At 42.8% G+C, this 17,909-nt stretch overlaps 1 protein-coding gene across 9 annotated transcripts in view; it reads right to left on the bottom strand.

Annotated features, from left to right (window-relative positions):
• NLGN1 (neuroligin 1) overlaps positions 1–17,909 on the bottom strand; it is a 643,369-nt gene that overhangs the window by 305,523 nt on the left and 319,937 nt on the right. For 7 of the 9 annotated variants that reach the window (XM_081862315.1, XM_081862314.1, XM_081862318.1 and 4 more), the window contains one exon: positions 2,631–2,690. The exons of the other annotated variants lie outside the window; for them this stretch is intronic. In XM_081862315.1, the coding sequence (XP_081718441.1) occupies positions 2,631–2,690 (60 nt within the window). The remainder of the gene's footprint in view (positions 1–2,630; positions 2,691–17,909) is intronic. 9 annotated transcript variants of the gene reach the window in all.

Raw genomic sequence — 17,909 nt, 5'->3', positions numbered from 1 at the left:
CCTCCGGAATGAATTAAGTTCGTAACTAGAGGTACCACTGTATTGCATTTGTGAAGGACAACAAAAACAGGATGGCTTTGAAGTACATGACAGACTCGGTACATGGTGCTGGCTTCGTGAACCATGGTGAGATACTATTTGTGCAAGGCTGCACACTACAGCATTGCACAAGAAAATCCAACCCCCCCCCAAAAAAACCCAAATCCTTATTCCGCTTCAGCAACCTTTTGTGCAAAGGAAAGGAAGAAAGCTGCTAGGCAGCCCATCTATAAAGCACTGTACAAACTGTGTTTTCATGCTCCTTGGGTCTTTTTTGGATGCAATCCAACAATGTACAATGTGTTTGTTTGAGGGCAGCTTGCAAAGTGAAGGAATGTGAGGCTAGATATTATTTGGAATGGGTGGGCAGTTATAGGGATTATGAGGCACAATAGTTTATAATCCCCAGTGACATTTTAAAGAGGTGTGTACAAAGTGGGGGAGCGGAATGGATAAAGATGCAATTCTTTGCAATGTCAGAATGGTTAGTCATGCATCGGGGTGGGGGAAACCAACCAGTGAATGGGAATAAAGTAGCATTGGCAGTGGTGACCATTTCTGAGTATGCCACATTTTTGTCTATTTTATCCTTGCTTGCCTATGTTCTTCTTGGGACTGATCCAAATATGTGGAAATGGACATGGTACAGTCCTCTGCATCTCTGGTATTTGTTTTCCCTTCTCCCCTTTACTCCACCCTGGTGTTTTCCTACTATGGAAATATTCAATATATTAGTAGTTGTGCTTTAGCAGACGCTTATCTGCAGTCTTTGACATCTGAATCACAGGGGTACCAGGAAGCACTGTGTGTGCCTTGATTTGGGGCTCCTTGCACAGATTCAACTTTGCTTGAATCAAATAACCTCCTTCCACATTAAACCTTAGGCAGTGTACCAACAGGATTGTCCCTTCTCAGAAACTGCACATTTGTATCTTAAAGATGTATGCAAAATGAAAAATAATGTTAGATACATGTCTGCGTGGAAGGCAAGGTGATTAGGACAAGAACAGTCCAAAAGGAAACACACTCCTAAGCATGGGAAAATGAACTATGGCAAAGTAACCTCTACCACTGACCTCAATTTATAGTTCTCTTAATTCTTGTTTTAAGGAAGAAATAAATGAAAGGATTGCTATTCAACCATAAACACATTAAAGTAAACAGGAGTTATATGAAATGACCCCCAAGGCTGAGAAGCCCTGTTCTGGGGCAAGCTAATTTCAAATAAATAACTGTACTAACAAGGCACTGTTGCTATTTTATGGGAAATGAGATGTTTAGGGATTTCTGGACAATGAGAGAAACCCATGGACTTGTAGTAAACCTGTGTCCCAAGCCTGTAAATCATGTTTTCATTGGACATCAACATTTCCCCCACACATAAACAGAAACACGAACAATGGGCATGACCCAGTAGCCTCAAGTCCACGACCTTGGGCCCTGGAGAAGAGATGGACAGCAGGCCTGCTTGGGATACTCTGAAATTAAATTAGAAGAATTTGAATAAGAAATCATTCTCAGTAGGGTTTTGCATCAAGTGGAAGACTCAGGGCAGTCAAAAGAACAGAGTTCTTCGCACAACAGGGAGTTCAACTGAGAAATTCGCTTCCAGTAGCCGTAGTGATGGTTACCCAACCTGGATCGCCTTAAAAGAGGATTGGACAATTTAATAGAGATTGATGTCATCACTGGCCATTTCTACCTCTGCTGTCAAAAGCTGGGAATCACAGGTGCAGAAAATGTTTTGGTGCACAGGATCTGCTTTTGGGCTTCCCATGGGCATTGGGTTGGAAGGGCTGGAGTTAGATGGGCCTTTGCCATGATCCAGCAGGGCTCTGAATGTGAAGGATGTATTTTATGAAATCTCTTTAATAAACGAAGACAAATTCATGTGTGTGTCTCTAGAATTCCGTGTTAAGGCTGTCAATTCAGAATAGACTGGGAACTGGGTCTTCAGAGTTTTCTCTCTTGTTGCCATGCCTACTAAGGTTACGCAGAGTTTGTGATACCATTTTTGGGACCTGAAGCAGAAGTCAAAGAGTTGCAGTCACAACAATCCAGTTGCTTGGGAAACACTTTTATCACAGTGTTTATCATTCCTTCCCCAACAAACACAACATTTCCATATTTATTAAAATGGCATTAAGTGGGTGACAGAAAAGAAACAAAAACACAGAGTCTTTTGTATTTGGTGAAATATACAGAAACAGAGGTTAGAAAACATGCAAGAAGGTGTGTGTGAGAGAGACTTTTTCCAAAGCATGTTAGTTATCATGGACAAAATTCAGTCAAAAGTGGGATGCAACATATCAGGAGTCTGTTCCAGGGAAACAAAAGTAAAATGGCCTCCAGTTTGGTTGGTTTTTAAAACACTGTTATCTTAAGAACTTAACAACATTCTTTCTTTTAAGAAAAATTAAAATATGTAACAACAAGCAAGAAGACAAAACACATCAAAAATGGGAATTAAAAAAAACAAATCTTCAAAAGAAGACAAGAAGTAAAAAAAAAAGAAAAAGAGGGGAGAAAAAAGATTTTTCAAGGGGGGGGGTCCTTGTCATGCAAATCAGTTTGGCAGGGGGAAAAAATACCTTCATCCTCTGCACCTTCATTATCACCTAAATCATCTGTCTGTTTCTTTGTTAGGGGACCTAGGATTGAGAACGGAGAAAATGGAGGAAAAAGACAATTCAAGAATATACAAGACTGAGGGGAAAAAGTAGTCAATATTAAACTTCCAAGGACGTTTCAAGAAAAACCACTCGTGGGGACAGGAGTACTCTCAAAAAAAGGATTTTTCAGCAAAATATTCCCTATATATATATATATTCCATACAAACATCTAATGTAAAAAACCAAATATGCACACCATAAATTATATTAAAAATTAATGAACCAACATCCACTATTTCTTTTTGGAAAGAAACCCAAAACATACCCACCATATTTAATAACACTGAGGAAGCAATTTAATCTATTTAATCTTTTAGTTCATTTTTCTAAAAATTTAAACCATTTAAAAAATCTTGTTCTTGGTTTCGATGTAGGAGATACCTGATTATAATTTTAAAAAAACGAAAACAAAACAGGCCTTTACAGTGAGTTCCCTTCGAAAGAAATATTATGTGAAATGCAAATTGATTTCCATAATTCCAGCCATGGTGGCTAATACATTCCAAGGATAATCATGTCCTAGATTTTGTTTAGTACATCCATTAATTTGTAATTTAATTACAACCTTGGATAGAAGAATGTTTTCAAACCTTTCGATACCTGCTGACATATTTGTTAAAAATAACGAGGTTTCAAAATGGGATTCAAATCTGGATACTGGAAGGGTTCCTTCTACAGAGTTGATTACAGTCTCAGCAGGTCACGATATTATCATACAATCGATTCGTAGGAATAAAGGAATTAAGACTTAGTATCATTCCATGCTCAGGACAGCAATACTATTAACAAGTGTTAGGAGATTAATCTTACTTTGCAAGGGGGGGGGGGGAATGGCTACCCTTCTCCTCAAGCACACAGCATAGTCAGTAAAATGCTCCAGAAGGAAAGTCAAAGGCCATCAGAGAACACCATTTCCATATGCCATGTATTTTCACACTTTGAAGCACAAAACAAAAGCAGCTGAAACTCAGCATTATATTTCTTTTTTTCTCCTCGAACAAGCACAGCTCCATGACATTCTGTAATCTGCATGCAAAACACACACAGAGACACACACACCCTCCCCCTGCCGAAGTCAGTACAACTGCGAAACTTTTAAGTTAAAAAAGGCAGCCAAGCACACAGTTGAAAAGGAAAGGGGGGGAATCTCATGCATAAAATAACAGTAGAAGGAAACAAGAGAGGAGATGAAAGGTTCGTGTTGGTACCTAGAGCATGGGTAGGCAAGAGGCATGCATCGTCTCACAGAAAAGTTGAAACATTTGTATTTTAAAAGCTCTGCTTCTTTCGACTTCTTCCCTCTCTCTCTCTTCCGAGTGACTGCATGCTAGCACATCAACCCGAAATCTGCACTGTGGAAAAAGATGCTACCTTTGCATCTAGCAAGTTATATGGAAATTGGACGGCTGAGTTGAAGGTCTCTGTGAGAAATATAACCAACCCATGAGTGAGCATGAGACTTTTTACTTAGAAATAAAAGCAAAACAACCTTCTTGTACAACGGGAGGGAAAACACCTACAAGGTGCTGGAAGTCTCAAACCATGTATCTCACTCTATGCACATCTACCATGTCTTGTCAAAAGCAACTGTCTGGAGCTCTCAGCGCTACCAGTTGAGATGGGCAGAAGGTGGGATTGCAGATACAAAATACTGATAGGCTTCTTATGAAGGTGCCACCTTTGGCCTGAGATATTCAGCTAAACAACTACTTCTTCTTCTTCTTCTTCTTCTTCTTCTTCTTCTTCTTCTTCTTCTCCTCCTCCTCCTCCTCCTCCTCCTTTACAAAAATAACAGCTGCTATGAACATATAAATCTGACTTAGACTGAGCCATATCCTTATTGGTTTAGCACACTGTGGTCTACTATGGATGGTGGAAGCTCTCTGCGGTCTCAGGCAGAGATCATTCCTAGCACCCAAGAGACTGAACCAGGGTCTGAACCTGGAATGTCCTGCATGCAAAAATGTCATAGTCAATTTATTTACCTACCATATCCCCCCCCCAAAAAAAATGCATCTGGGTTCAAGCGGTGTTAGAAACCAAGATATGAAAACTAGGAGCTAAATGGCACCTTAAACCTGGGTTATGGGTGCAACAATGGAATGTCCAGGTGCACTTTTTTATAAGAATACAAAGCTGAAAATGAATGAACTGCAGCTAAAATATTACATTCGTTTTTCACCTGGTCTAGTCCTTCCCCTGCCCACCCCCCTAATATTCTTCAGAGGGTCTCTTCTCCAGTCTTCAGAGAGCAGCTGGAAGTGGGAGGCAGGAAAAGGTCCTCCTTTCCTTCCACTCTGCAGTTACAATCTGAAATCTTAGGCAAAGTACTGCACCCAGAGCTCAGAAACTGTTCACGCTAATGAAATTCTCTGTCGCACAATGCGCCTAGAACAACGGGAGTTTTGAACACTGCAAGTGGTTCACACAAAAAAAGTCTGAATAGCACAAAATAAAGCTGTGCCGTGCAGGGCATCAGTCTTGAGAGCCAACCTAGACAGCATAGCCATTGCCTCCTCGTGCTCTTGCTGCTACGCCTTTACAGGTTGGCTGTACTTGGACCTGCCATTTCAAGAATTCACTTTGTGCCCCCTCTGCTTTGCTGTGCTCTGTCACCAACATGACCCTCCTCTAAAAACAGACACAGATCCCACTCCCTGACCCTGAAAACCAAATTTTTCTCGAAACCATTTTTTACAAAAGTGATCTTTTAGGAGGTCACGTAATCGATATTGCACATTGCCAGTTACATCATGAACCTGAGAAAGTGGGCTAATTCATACGCAAAACAAAGACTTTTCAGCCTCCACAACGCTGATTCAGAGGAGATTTCTCTTCTTAATCAAGAGACTCTGCCAGGTCCAACCTCCCACCAGGACAAGCTGATGATTCTCATTAGTGCTAATGGGAAAATGGACCCACATGGCAGTTTGGGGGAGAAAGAGCATTTTGCATCTCATCAAGGCGCTATTGCGGAAACAAGAGAACCACTGTACATGAGTGGGGAATTCCTAATGAACTCTGAACTCATTTAATTTCTGTGTGCTGCTTGGTCTACCATTACTAAAAACATAAGTCATCCCTTTTAAACTAGCTTTAAAGCCACCAGTGTTAAAAAAAAGGAGGATGTGCCACATTTTAACCTTTCATGAATTTGATGGTGGCGCCTGCAGGAACACATTTAAAATTGCCTAATCACATGGGCAAGACATCTCTGTAGCCATATGGGCAGATTTTAATTATTTTGGAGCACACAATTATTTTTCCATTTAATGATGCAGCAAAGCAGACATTTGTATTCTTTTAAAAGGAATGAAAGTCTTGTCCAAAAGCTGTGCACGGTCAGACAGAAAGAAGTTAAATTGCACTGAGCCTTATCTATCACCTGCTTTGCAAACAGAATAACCTAGCAGGCACTGTTTTTAATCAGCGCTTCTCCCTTATGTTCATGACTATCCATTCCCATACCTCATATAAAAAGGAAATTAATATTTACAACAAAACTGCCATAGCCTTTAAATTTAACTAACTCCAACAGGAAAGATAAGCATTCGGAAAGTTTTTTGGTGTCTGGGTTTTGGAAGCAAAGACGTCATTGGAATTTACTCAGAAAGCAATGGCCAAATGAACTGAACAAGCTTACTTAGGAGTAAGCCTGCAATCCTGTGCATGCTTGCTTAGCCTGCAGCCCCAGGGATACTCACCTGAGAGTTAGCCTCACAGAGCTTTGTTTATCTTAACAAGCCTTTGTTAACTGCACTTTTCCTCAAAATATCATAGGGCAATGAATAGACTGTAAACCAGATGAGGGTAGCCAATGGGTCTCAAAACCTTGGTGAGTTAGGAACTTTCCCTCCATGTGAAGACAGGCTATGGTGGATTGAGCAGGCGAGACCAATAATGGGTCCAATGGTCAAGAGGTTTCTATGCATGCTGCAAATGGAAGGGAGGGGCAGATGAGGCTCATCAAATTGGGACGGTAGCCCATCTAGGAGAAGGAAAACTCTTAGCCTAAACCTCCGCTGCCTTGTGGAATATCTTCAGGAGAAGAAAAGGCTAAGGAGTAAACCCTACACAAATCTGGAATGGAGTCCCAAAGATGGTTGGTGCCAAACGTATTGCTCTGATTTTTATTTTTATTTTGGATCCCATCAGTGAGTCCAGGAGGGGGATCTTGTCATCTGGGCAGCCCAGGACCTCCAAACACACTGCCCATGTTTGCACCCTGAGGAGATCACTTTGGTGCTGCTAACACAGCAGTTTGACTTCACACTCCATTGTCTCTTGAGATAGATGGATGCCAGCAAGGAGAATGTATATGCAGCTATCCCATTTTATCCAAATGACAACTTAAGTTAGGCTGTAGAACTGTGGCTCTTGCACTAGTGGACGGGCGACTTTTAATGTTGAACAGCAGAGGAATACAGCTAAATTCATGCTAGCAGAAACACGTTCTGCAACAGGCTGCATAATTTAATATGCAGCAAAGTTAACATCAGCCTGTTTATGTAACAATGGTCCACTGGTGCAAAACATTTCACCAGTGGAGCCACAGATGATGATGATGAAGAAGAAGATAGCAATGATAAATGTTACATTGCACTCATGAGAATAGAAGGCTACTAAACACTACTGGATGGCAGTGAAAAACCTCATCTGCCTGTATTGAGGACAACAATCAATGCCAAAACAATAAAAATGAGAAGGGTCAGTTTTAGGACTGAGCTGTGACAATTCTAACTCTATGCAGGTGGCAACTCCACAGCATTTTGTTCTCCCGAGTTACCCCCTTTCCTTCTCATTTGCAGGAGCACTCCAACCCATAACCAGAGTTAATTAAGCTAATTGCTGGCTGTGACAGTATTATTTCACTATGCTTTGCCCCAAATATCCTTTGTTCTTTCCTCCCTCACCCCCCACATCAATAGCCAGCAGAAGAATAAGCTATAAAGAACCAAGTCTTGCTCCCACCTCTCTTCCCCTTCAACCCTATACTAGATGCAATATTGTCTTACATTGATGTAACCAAGAGACTCGATTATTTAAAAACAGAGAGAGAGATTGCACGTTCTTTTATAATTCAAGAAAATCCTTAATAAAAAAAATATTTCAAGAGAGAGCGCAAAGGAGGATTAAGGAAATATGATGAGGCATGGGAGAAACTTTATACGCTGCAGGAAGCGACAAGTGAACTCCTGAGTTGTGCATGAACATTATTGTCATTTTGAACTTTTGCTCTAACTCAGGGAGGGAATTTGCACACTTTCCCTGGAATGAAATGCACAAGCAGCAGTTTCTGATCTCGCCATGAAGGAGATGACCAACTGCTCCTTTTGCATGTTACAGTGTGTAAACGGTGGTGAAACGGACATGCAAACCACCTTGCACATTTGCTTCAAGACACTTCCTGCAAAATGCAAGTGAGCCTATGAAGCCTGCTTCCAATCAAATCAGACTATTGGTCGATCTAGCTCAGAATTTGACAGGCAGGAGCTCTTCTGGAATCAAGGCAGGAGTCTTTCCAAACCCTTTCTGAAGAGACAAGGAATAAAACCTGGGACCCCTTTGCATGGAATATACATGCTCCTACCAAATCAATCCCTGGTTAAGACAGCTAAGTGACAACGGCTCCCCCTCACCTCCAACCCTGCTCTCCTGTCTTTGCGACCAAGACAAATTCAGGTTTTCCCATCTCTGTACATTTCCCTATCCCTTCATCTCTTTGCCAGATAACATTACACACATTGAATTGCTGTCTGCCGTGCATCTGTTAAAAATGCAGGAGTTCCGCTGGGAGAAAGCAAAGCTGGATAGAACAGTGTGGCACATGGAGTAGGCAACCCAATTTTACACCCTAATACAGTGAGGTGGGGTGGGATCAACCATGCCTGCTGGTTCTGGACTGCAGAAATCACTTGGGGCCCACTGCTGCCCCAGCCCATTGACAGAGCAGTCAAGCTGCCCCAAAATAATTTGGGGATTTGCTTGTTTGTTTTGTTTTGCTTGCAGCAAGGAAAGAGCAGGTAAGGAGGAAGTGGATGCCTTGACAGCCCTGTCTCTTGAAGAGGGCAGAGGGTCAGTCTGCACTGTCCTGCGTTTCAGGTGTGATTATTTCTCAGGTCATCACCACAGTTGCTTTCATCATACACTGCTTTCCCACAACTATGCTTTGAATATATCCAAGAGAAGGCCTTGGAACCTTGGTGTGAAACTTATCTCCCCCTTCTGAACGCCATTATACTTGATGCAACCAGCAGTGGCTGCAGACAGGGTGGCGTTACTCACCTGGCTTGCTCAGGTTGCTATGGGTTACCAAGAAAGGGAGGGGAAAGGCAGCAGGGAGCCTATTAGGACCACAGCAAGCAAGGAGGGGAGTTTTTAACCCTTTCATCCCTGAACCTATAGAATCATAGAATTGCAGCATTAGAAGGGACCCTGAGGATTGTCTAGTCCAACTCGCTGAAATGCAAGTATATGCAGCTGTCCCTTATGGGGATCGAACCTGCAACCTTGGGAATATCAGCACCATGCTCTAACCAAATGAACTATCCAAGCCTGCTTTAATTGTTTTAATTGCTGGTTGTGCTGTTTTACTGTGCTTGTTTTACTGCACAGTCTCATTTGTGAAATTTTACGTTAACATTTTGATGGAATTTGGGTGTTTGGGTGTTTGACTTGTGTGTTGTTGTGGTTTGGGAAATGGTTTTATACATGCAAACTGCTTAGGAGATACTTTGGCAATTAAGCTATTTGTCTCTCTGTGTGTGCTCCTACAGAAAGAGGGCAAATGGATGATTGGGCTTTGTGACTCATGCAGGGGGCATTGCTTGGGTTCTTGGTTTGGCCTTGTTTAACACCACTAGTTTTGCCATGCAGCTCAGTGTGCCTAGTGCCACAGTTGCATACAGTACTTGATTCCTGATTGGCTGGGATCACTTTGGAAAGGAGACGGATGCCCTAACCCAATCTTTCACAAAGATACCTGTCATTAAAATCCTCAGTCTTCTCACAAGATAGGGGTGGTTTTATTTATGATGGGGTGAGTTGGTTCAAAAGTGTAATAGGTGAACATTTGACACAGGTCTACTGCAAGATTTCCCGGTGAGTGCAAGACTCTATCCTGGTGTCTTTTGAATGGTTCTGGGAGGGGATCCTGTGATTTTTTGGAAGCTTATCAAGTGTTCCTTGTTGAGATCAGTAATTGTGAACAAGCATGCCCAATAAACATCTTGCCCGCCAATATTGGACTTCCCCTGTAATGCACAATCACAGAGTAACACTGAATGTGAGTTCTCATAAGCCTCACAGTCCTTTACAGAGCTTGGCAGACCTATGACAGCCAGGTAGATGTGGAAATCATTCTTTGATGGTAGCAGCTTTGGGGATTGCTGCTCTATCCAGTTGGCTCATTCACAAAATGCTAGGCAGAACAGCTTCAGCAGAAATACAAAAGCATCATAGCTAGAAGACTTGAAGAATCCAGATATATGCCAGGAACAGACATTTGCTTTCTGAGATACCTTCAACACTATTGCAACATGTATTTTGAAGGCTTTTTTTGGCTACCAGATGATGTTGTGTGTCTGACATCTATTTGGCTATCTGAAGCTTTTATGATGAGCAGAGCTTTTCAGAAAAAAAGTGAAAGCAGCACACTTTCTGGCAAACCCAACAGCAAAGCATGGAAGTGTGGCATGGTGCCATGTTATCCACACAGCTGCCTTCCCAACTCCCACCCTAAATTCAATGCTGCTGTAGATTTTCCCAGCTGAAAATTCTGTTTCCTGCATTTCCTATCAACTGCTTGAAGTCACAAAGTCAGATTTTGCCTGAACAAAATCGCTCCACTCCACAGCCTGTCACATCGAGAGGCATGTCTGTCCTCCAGGCTTGATTACCTTAACACACTGTGTGTGGAGCTGCCCTTGTATTTGCTCCAGAAGCTTCAAATAGCAGAAAATGCATTGGACAGACTGCTCAGAGGAGCCGGCCACTGGCATCATGTTGCCCTTCTGCTGAGTTGAGCTGCAGTGGTTGCCGATTTGCTTTTGGGCCAGGTTCAAGGTACTTGTGTGAGTCCACAAAGCCCTAAACATATATGGGATAAGGTACTTGAGGGTCGATTCCAAAAGATCCCGCCTGAGAAATGTCTTTGCCCTTGTGGAGAGGGTAGCACCGAAACAGTGGCACACGTCCTCCTGTCTTGCACTCTCTATGAAGACCTGAGAAACGAGATCACCACCCCACTTGTACTAACCATCCCAGGGCACTCAACCACTGCCACAATGTCCTTTCATCAAAATGAGCAGATAACAGCAAAGGTTGCTAGGTTCATAGCAGGGGCAATCAGAATAAGGGCTTCTAACTGACTGCTGATTCAGGACATTAAATTGTGCTCTTATATTAAATTTCCCTTTCTGTGTATACTATAATGTTTTATTGTTGCTATGGCCATTGGCTAATGTGAATAAAGTTTTTTATCTATCTATATGGGGTAAGGCGATCTTACAGGTAAACTGGACCCAAGTTGTTAAGGGCTTTACATACCAATAGTAACACACTGAACTTGGTCCAACAGCAAAATGGCAGCTGGTGCAGATGAACACTGGTGTTCTTTGCTAACAACGCTTCAGTCCTGTCAGCAATCGTGCTGCAGCACTCTGCACTAACTGCAGCAACTCGATCAAGTGCAAGGGAAGCCCTCCCCAAGTGCATTGCAGTAATCTGGTCTTGAAGTAACCAATGCATTAACTACCGTGGCCAAGTTTTCCTGGTCCACTTCTGGCCGTAGCTGGCAAACCAGTCACAGTTGGTAAAAGCCACTTCTAGCCATACAGGGGTCAGGGACTGTGCTGAGGAAGAATGGTGGGAGCCTCTCCCTGCTCCGGATCAGGATCTTGAATCTTCCCCGGAGCAGGAGGACAGTATAGAATTGGAAAAGTGGTTTGCAGAGGGACATAGTTCAGAAGACAGAAGCTGAGAAGTACTGGATGGGGAACAGCTAGGAGGAGAAGCACTGGGGGAGAGAGTTAATTTTCTCTGGAAAGTGTTCATCCGCTCAGCCCAAGGTCAAGAACAGCAGATAAGGTGGCAGCACAGAAAGCACAGCCGTTACAAGATCAGGTTACAAGACACGGTATGACATGGGTGACTAGGGAGGAAGTGGGTGGAACCCTTAATTGGGAGAACCTTCAGTCCTAGGAAATAGATTCTTTGTTCTCTCGCTGTGATCATTAAAGTTTCTAACTGGTAAGAAGTCTCCTTTCTCTTTGTTCTGCTTATGTACTGTTGAAGGGGGGGAGGGAGGAAGTCGATTTCCTGAAGCCTGACGACAGGCTACCTGAGCCTGTAGTGACAGGGCTAGATCCAAAAGCACCCGCAAACTGTGAACCTGGTCCTTCAGGGAGAATGGAACCCTCTCTGGGATAGGCAATTGACCAATTCCTCAGACACAGGAGCTACTCACCCACAGTGCCTCTGTCTTGCAGGGATTCAAGTTCAGCTTGTTTTTCCCTCATCTATCTCACCATTACATCCAACCTCTGTGCTTATTACCCATCTGCCCCTGCTCCATATTTCAAGATCTAAATACCATAAGGTCTGGTAACCCTAAAGAGGAATTGCCTACTACCATGGAGGGGAGGTATATAATATTGGCACTTTCATTGCTTGCTTGCTGCCACTGTTGAAGTGCCATCTGTGGTGAATGCTGTTCGTTGGACTACCGGTGAGGTTCACTACAGTCTTTGAGCAAAGTGCAGTTTGGTGTCAGAGATGCTGATTCAACATCTGAACAACTCCATCTGTCTAGAAGCACCCTTACAAAAGATTTTTTTCCCCCCAATTTGAACTTCCCCCTGCACCTCGGCTGCCTGAAGACATCTATTTTAGCAGAGAGCAGCCGATATAATTACACTCTGTTTACACTGTATTCAAAAGGTAATGCATTAAGTACATGGCTGCAAGGCAGTTTTCTGTAAATACATCACTCTTAGATAATGGTATTAAACACAAACATGGGGGGGGGGGCTTTGAGTGCTACTGTAATTATGTTGGGATAATTTTTTTTATAGCGCGGTGTTGTAACATGGGGGAAATTACTTGATCCCAAACTGAATTCCTTTCAACCCTAGACCTGGGAAGTGGGGCGGGGGCAGGGAATGAAACCATTCCATCTGCTACATGAAAGCATCATCTGAAAGAAGAATTTCTCTATTAAAAATTAAAAATCTGTTTATTAGAACTTCTGAGGTCAGTGCAGGATAAGAGACAGCAGACTGTTGAAAGAACCATGCCATAATGGATCTTTTCCCACACAGACATACACACCCTCTCTATATTGTTTCATATGATCATGTTTTGTGTTATTTATATTCTGACTTTGTGTTGTGAACCACCCTGAGATCTACAAGTACAGGAAGGTATGCAAATTTAAGAAAATAATAATAATAATAATAATAATAATAATAATAATAATAATAATAATATCATAGAATGGTAATGAAGGAATCTCAGCCAGAGCATCAATGGCAGGTGGTCATCCAACCTCTGCTTAAAATCATCCCATGAAGGATGGACCACCATCTCTCATGACAGTCTGTTCCACTGTCAAACAGTTCTTACAGCCAGAAAGTTCTTCCTGATGTTTAACTGGAATCTCTTTTCTTCAACCAAGTCTTGGGATGATTAGCACCCTATATCCCCTTGATTGGTTCAGGTGTTTATTCTTCTTTTTATTACATATTGTGTGTACCTTTATGTTGTTAACTGCCCCGGGATCTGCAGATGAACAGTGGTATGCAAATTTAATATGGTAGTAGTAGTCGTGGTAATAATTTGAAGACAGCCATCATATCTCCATGATACTCAAGTTCCTTCTATACAGTGGTACCTCGGGTTAAGTACGTAATTCGTTCCGGAGGTCCATTCTTAACCTGAAACTGTTCTTAACCTGAAGCACCACTTTAGCTAATGGGGCCTCCTGCCGCCGGAGAACGATTTCTGTTCTCATCCTGAGGCAAAGTTCTTAACCTGAGGTACTATTTCTGGGTTAGCGGAGTCTGTAACCTGAAGCGTATGTAACCCGAGGTACCACTGTAATAGGAAACTATCAAATGTTTTCAGGCAGGAAGGAAGGCGAATGGGAAAAAGCATGCATATTTCATCTAACTGTTCAAAGATCACAAATGCACATCCAGGTGCTACGATTTTATTATTTCACGAATACTACAGCACCAGAATTCCCCCCAACCCCCCCCCATGTTTGAATACTTCGATTTAACCTCGGTCAGCTTTCCCTTTTCTCTTTCATGCCAGCGTGACACAGGGCAAGCTTCCTTACACCCCACCCTGCTATCTGCTCAAGGAAATGCTTAACAAGCCCAACATGATATACAAATAATGAATGGGAGGTATACTCAAATGTGACAGTGGGTGGATCTTTGCATCATTTACTTGCACAAATGGTAGGGGGGAGGACCTCTGCCTAATGCTCTAGGGACCTTCTGCCAGCCAGAGTGGACCAAGGGCCATCAACGAGGCATTCCCATTTTCCAATGTGCATATGGCGCATTTTATGCTACCTGGAAATGTAAATATCCTCTCAAAATAGCCCAGTGTGTGAGAGATGATTTGCTCCCCCTGCTCAGTTTCCTCTTCATTATCGGAGGCACTCCTATGTTGAAGTTGCCCCCTTAAACACACCCACATTTGACTGACACCCACCTTCACTTCCGTTCTTAACAAAGGAGAAGTACCAAAAGCTTGTCTGCTCTTTTAGATATGGCAGCCATTTTGAGCTGTGCCACATCCCAGTGGCTGCCATTTTGTGTTATGTCATATCCCCCCCCCCCAATAGCAGCCATTTTGTGAACCGGACCAACTAATGGTACATGGCATGTTCCTATGAATGTGCTGCATGGAAAGCACGGCCTTGGAGCCTCCAGTGGAAGAAATAAAATTTCACCTTTTCCACTGGAGCACTGTTGTAACAATGGTTCCTCTGCAATTATGAAAGGTCCACACTCCCTACTGCTCCAGCCCAGCAAGGCTTTCATTTGATTAAAGCCGCATTAACTTCTCTATGGATGAGTTAGCCATATGATCTGCTGATGTGTCCCTTTAATAAAGAAAATTATATTAACACACCATGAGGTATAAGAATTGCTTTATGTAATAGCTGCAGACATAAAAGCATTAAGCACATCATTAATAACCATCTGCCTTGGAAAACAGTGCCATGGGTAACATTGGGATCTCTTCTGTTTAGTACATAACCAAATCAACACTTTTTTTCCTGAAGAAGGCTTGTATTTAAAAAGATTGTCCCTCAAGGGCTTTATATGGGGATATAAAAGATGCCCAAGGGCTTCTATAAGCTTTTACTCAGAATCTTTATATGCTTTGAGGGAAGCTATAAGAACCTCAGAAGTAGCCTGCTATGTAAGGGCTGAGACTCATACTATCCAGGAAGTGATTGCAGAGGTGGACCTACATTTTTGGAGCCCGGAAGGTTGAACTGTCATGGGTCCCCCTTGGCAACCAGCAACAAGGTCTGGGTAACCACGGCTCCCTTCTTCAATGGGGTAGTTCCATGACAGATCACCAACTTTTATAACACCTGGGTTAAAAAGGTAAAGGGACCCCTGACCATTAGGTCCAGTCGTGACCAACTCTGGGGTTGTGGCGCTCATCTCGCTTTACTGGCTGAGGGAGCCAGCATACAGCTTCTGGGTCATGTAGCCAGCATGACTAAGCCACTTCTGGCAAACCAGAGCAGCACACGGAAACGCCGTTTACCTTCCCTACTTGCACTTTGACGTGCTTTTGAACTGCTAGGTTGGCAGGAGCAGGGACTGAGCAACGGGAGCTCACCCCGTCGCGGGGATTCGAACCGCGGACCTTCTGATTGGCAAGTCCTAGGCTCTGTGGTTTAACCCACAGTGCCACCCACGTCCTAAACATCTGTGCTACTGACTCTCAAACTTTGGGATGGTTGAAATAGATACAACAACAAAATAATCAAATGGAGTCATGCAACTCAGATTGGGTCTACTAGATCCATTTTCTTTAAAGCAATGTGGACAAAAGTTGCTTTTGGGGCCCCTTCAGAATTAGGGTTCTGAAGATTAAGATTCATTAGTTTCATGATCTGCACCTGGGTGATTAGGGTGCCAGATGCCAGAAATGTGACTACTTCTCTTGCCAGAGTTTCTTGCCGCAAGCTCAGGCAACATTCCTATGGAAAGAGGTAATCAAAGTTCAAGGGCACATTCCAGCTAGGCAAAAACACCCATGGTGGGAATGAAACAGTGAGGAGTGTGGTCTGAGGAGAAATCAGAGGGCCTGTCTGAGAGGCCTGGAGGGCTGCACTCAGCCCCAGGACTGAAGTTCTCCATTCCTAAAGATTATGAGTCTGGATGTGCTTCATTCACCAACAGAAGGCTATTTTTGGTGACAAGTTCTTTGACCATTTAGGAGAAAGCATGAAGCAAAAACCCATTTAATTGTTTGTTGATATATATATCCCACTTCCTTTCCAAAAAGGAAATCCATGGCAGCATGACAGTTGTGACTTATGTTTCTAAAAATTAATAGAAACCCAGGAACATTAACTCAGAGTCAATAGACCACCTGCTGGGTTCCAAAGGTGCTATGAAAGGTCTTTATCACAGAGTTAAGGAGAAAGTAGAATTATGGTGCTGGAGGACTCTTGAGAGTCCCATGGACTGCAAGAAGATCAAACCTATCCATTCTGAAGGAAATCAGCCCTGAGTGCTCACTGGAAGGACAGATCCTGAAGCTGAGGCTCCAATACTTTGGCCACCTCATGAGAAGAGAAGACTCCCTGGAAAAGACCCTGATGTTGGGAAAGATTGAGGGCACAAGGAGAAGGGGACGGCAGAGGACGAGATGGTTGGATAGTGTTCTCGAAGCTACCAGCATGAATTTGACTAAACTGCGGGAGGCCGTGGAAGACAGGAGTGCCTGGAGTGCTCTGGTCCATGGGGTCACAAAGAGCCGGACACGACTAAACAACAACAAGTGATGGGGCTGGGGAGGCCTCCCTAGGGAGAACATTTCACAGGAGGGCTGCCATGGCCCAAACCTCTACTTTTATTTTTACTGTTACCCACCCAGGGAACATCAAAGCACACAGAGCAGGGCCTCTGATGCTGCTGTGCGATGTACAGATTTACATATGAGATAGTCAGTCTTCAAGGTATCCCATCCCCATCTCATTAAAGGCAAGTACCATCACAAATAAGCAGTATCTAAGTGGTTTCAAAGAGAAGAATCTACTACAGGTTTCTCCTACCCCATTCAAAATCCCTTTCTTCTAAACATGACAATTTTCGATGTGGCATAGAATAAAATATAGGAAAATGGGGAGAATGGCTATCCTCACCTCCAATGACCAAATTATAGACCTCTTTGCTGTTCAATTATAACTATTTTTCCAGGCATTCTGGTTTTGGGGTCATGCTCTTGAGACCTTAAGTATGCCTTCTTCTGCCAAGAACCACCATAGATTATTTTAAGCTGTTTCTTGGAAAGTGTGTCTGTAGTGTTGACTCTATGTGGATTTGAAAGAATTATTAAAGGCCATCAGCTGGTCTAGCTTTTACACTTTATTTATTAGAGACTCTCTAATGCTCTCCATCTTGTTGTGCTTCATCTGAGACAGAAGAAAGAGCGTACTTGATTTATACTTTGATGTTCCAGAGTGAACAAAACCAAGCAAACTAAAATGAATGCACAGCAAGCACTGTTTTAAGAAACGCTTGCAAATTTATGGTGATGTCTAGGAGAATGTTCAGTTTAATTTAGATAAAACATTTTAAATCTCTGCTACGGGCTGCTGGCTGCCGGGCCTTCCTTCTTGCCCTTGTTTGTTCTCTCTCTTTCTCGGCATCGTTTACAAGAAATCCTATGAATAAAAAATTCTTCTAACAAATACATATTGGGAGATGTGGGATGAACAGGACAACCAAGTCCTGTCAAGTGCCCATTAAACACCCTGGATTAGTCATTCAGAGCTATCACAGCTACCTATACCTCTTTCTGCTGAAACATTAGTCTTGGAGGTTGGTACATATCATGTATACAGTAAGGGTGGATGAGAAATTATTTTCAGTATGCATTTAAAGCTGAATCTATCAGATTCACACTTTCCTAAACATTATGTGAAATGAAAC

This window comes from Podarcis erhardii (assembly GCF_964252035.2).
Source record: "Podarcis erhardii genome assembly, chromosome: 5".
NCBI lineage: Eukaryota > Metazoa > Chordata > Lepidosauria > Squamata > Lacertidae > Podarcis > Podarcis erhardii.
This window is presented reverse-complemented; position numbering and strand designations above follow the sequence as displayed.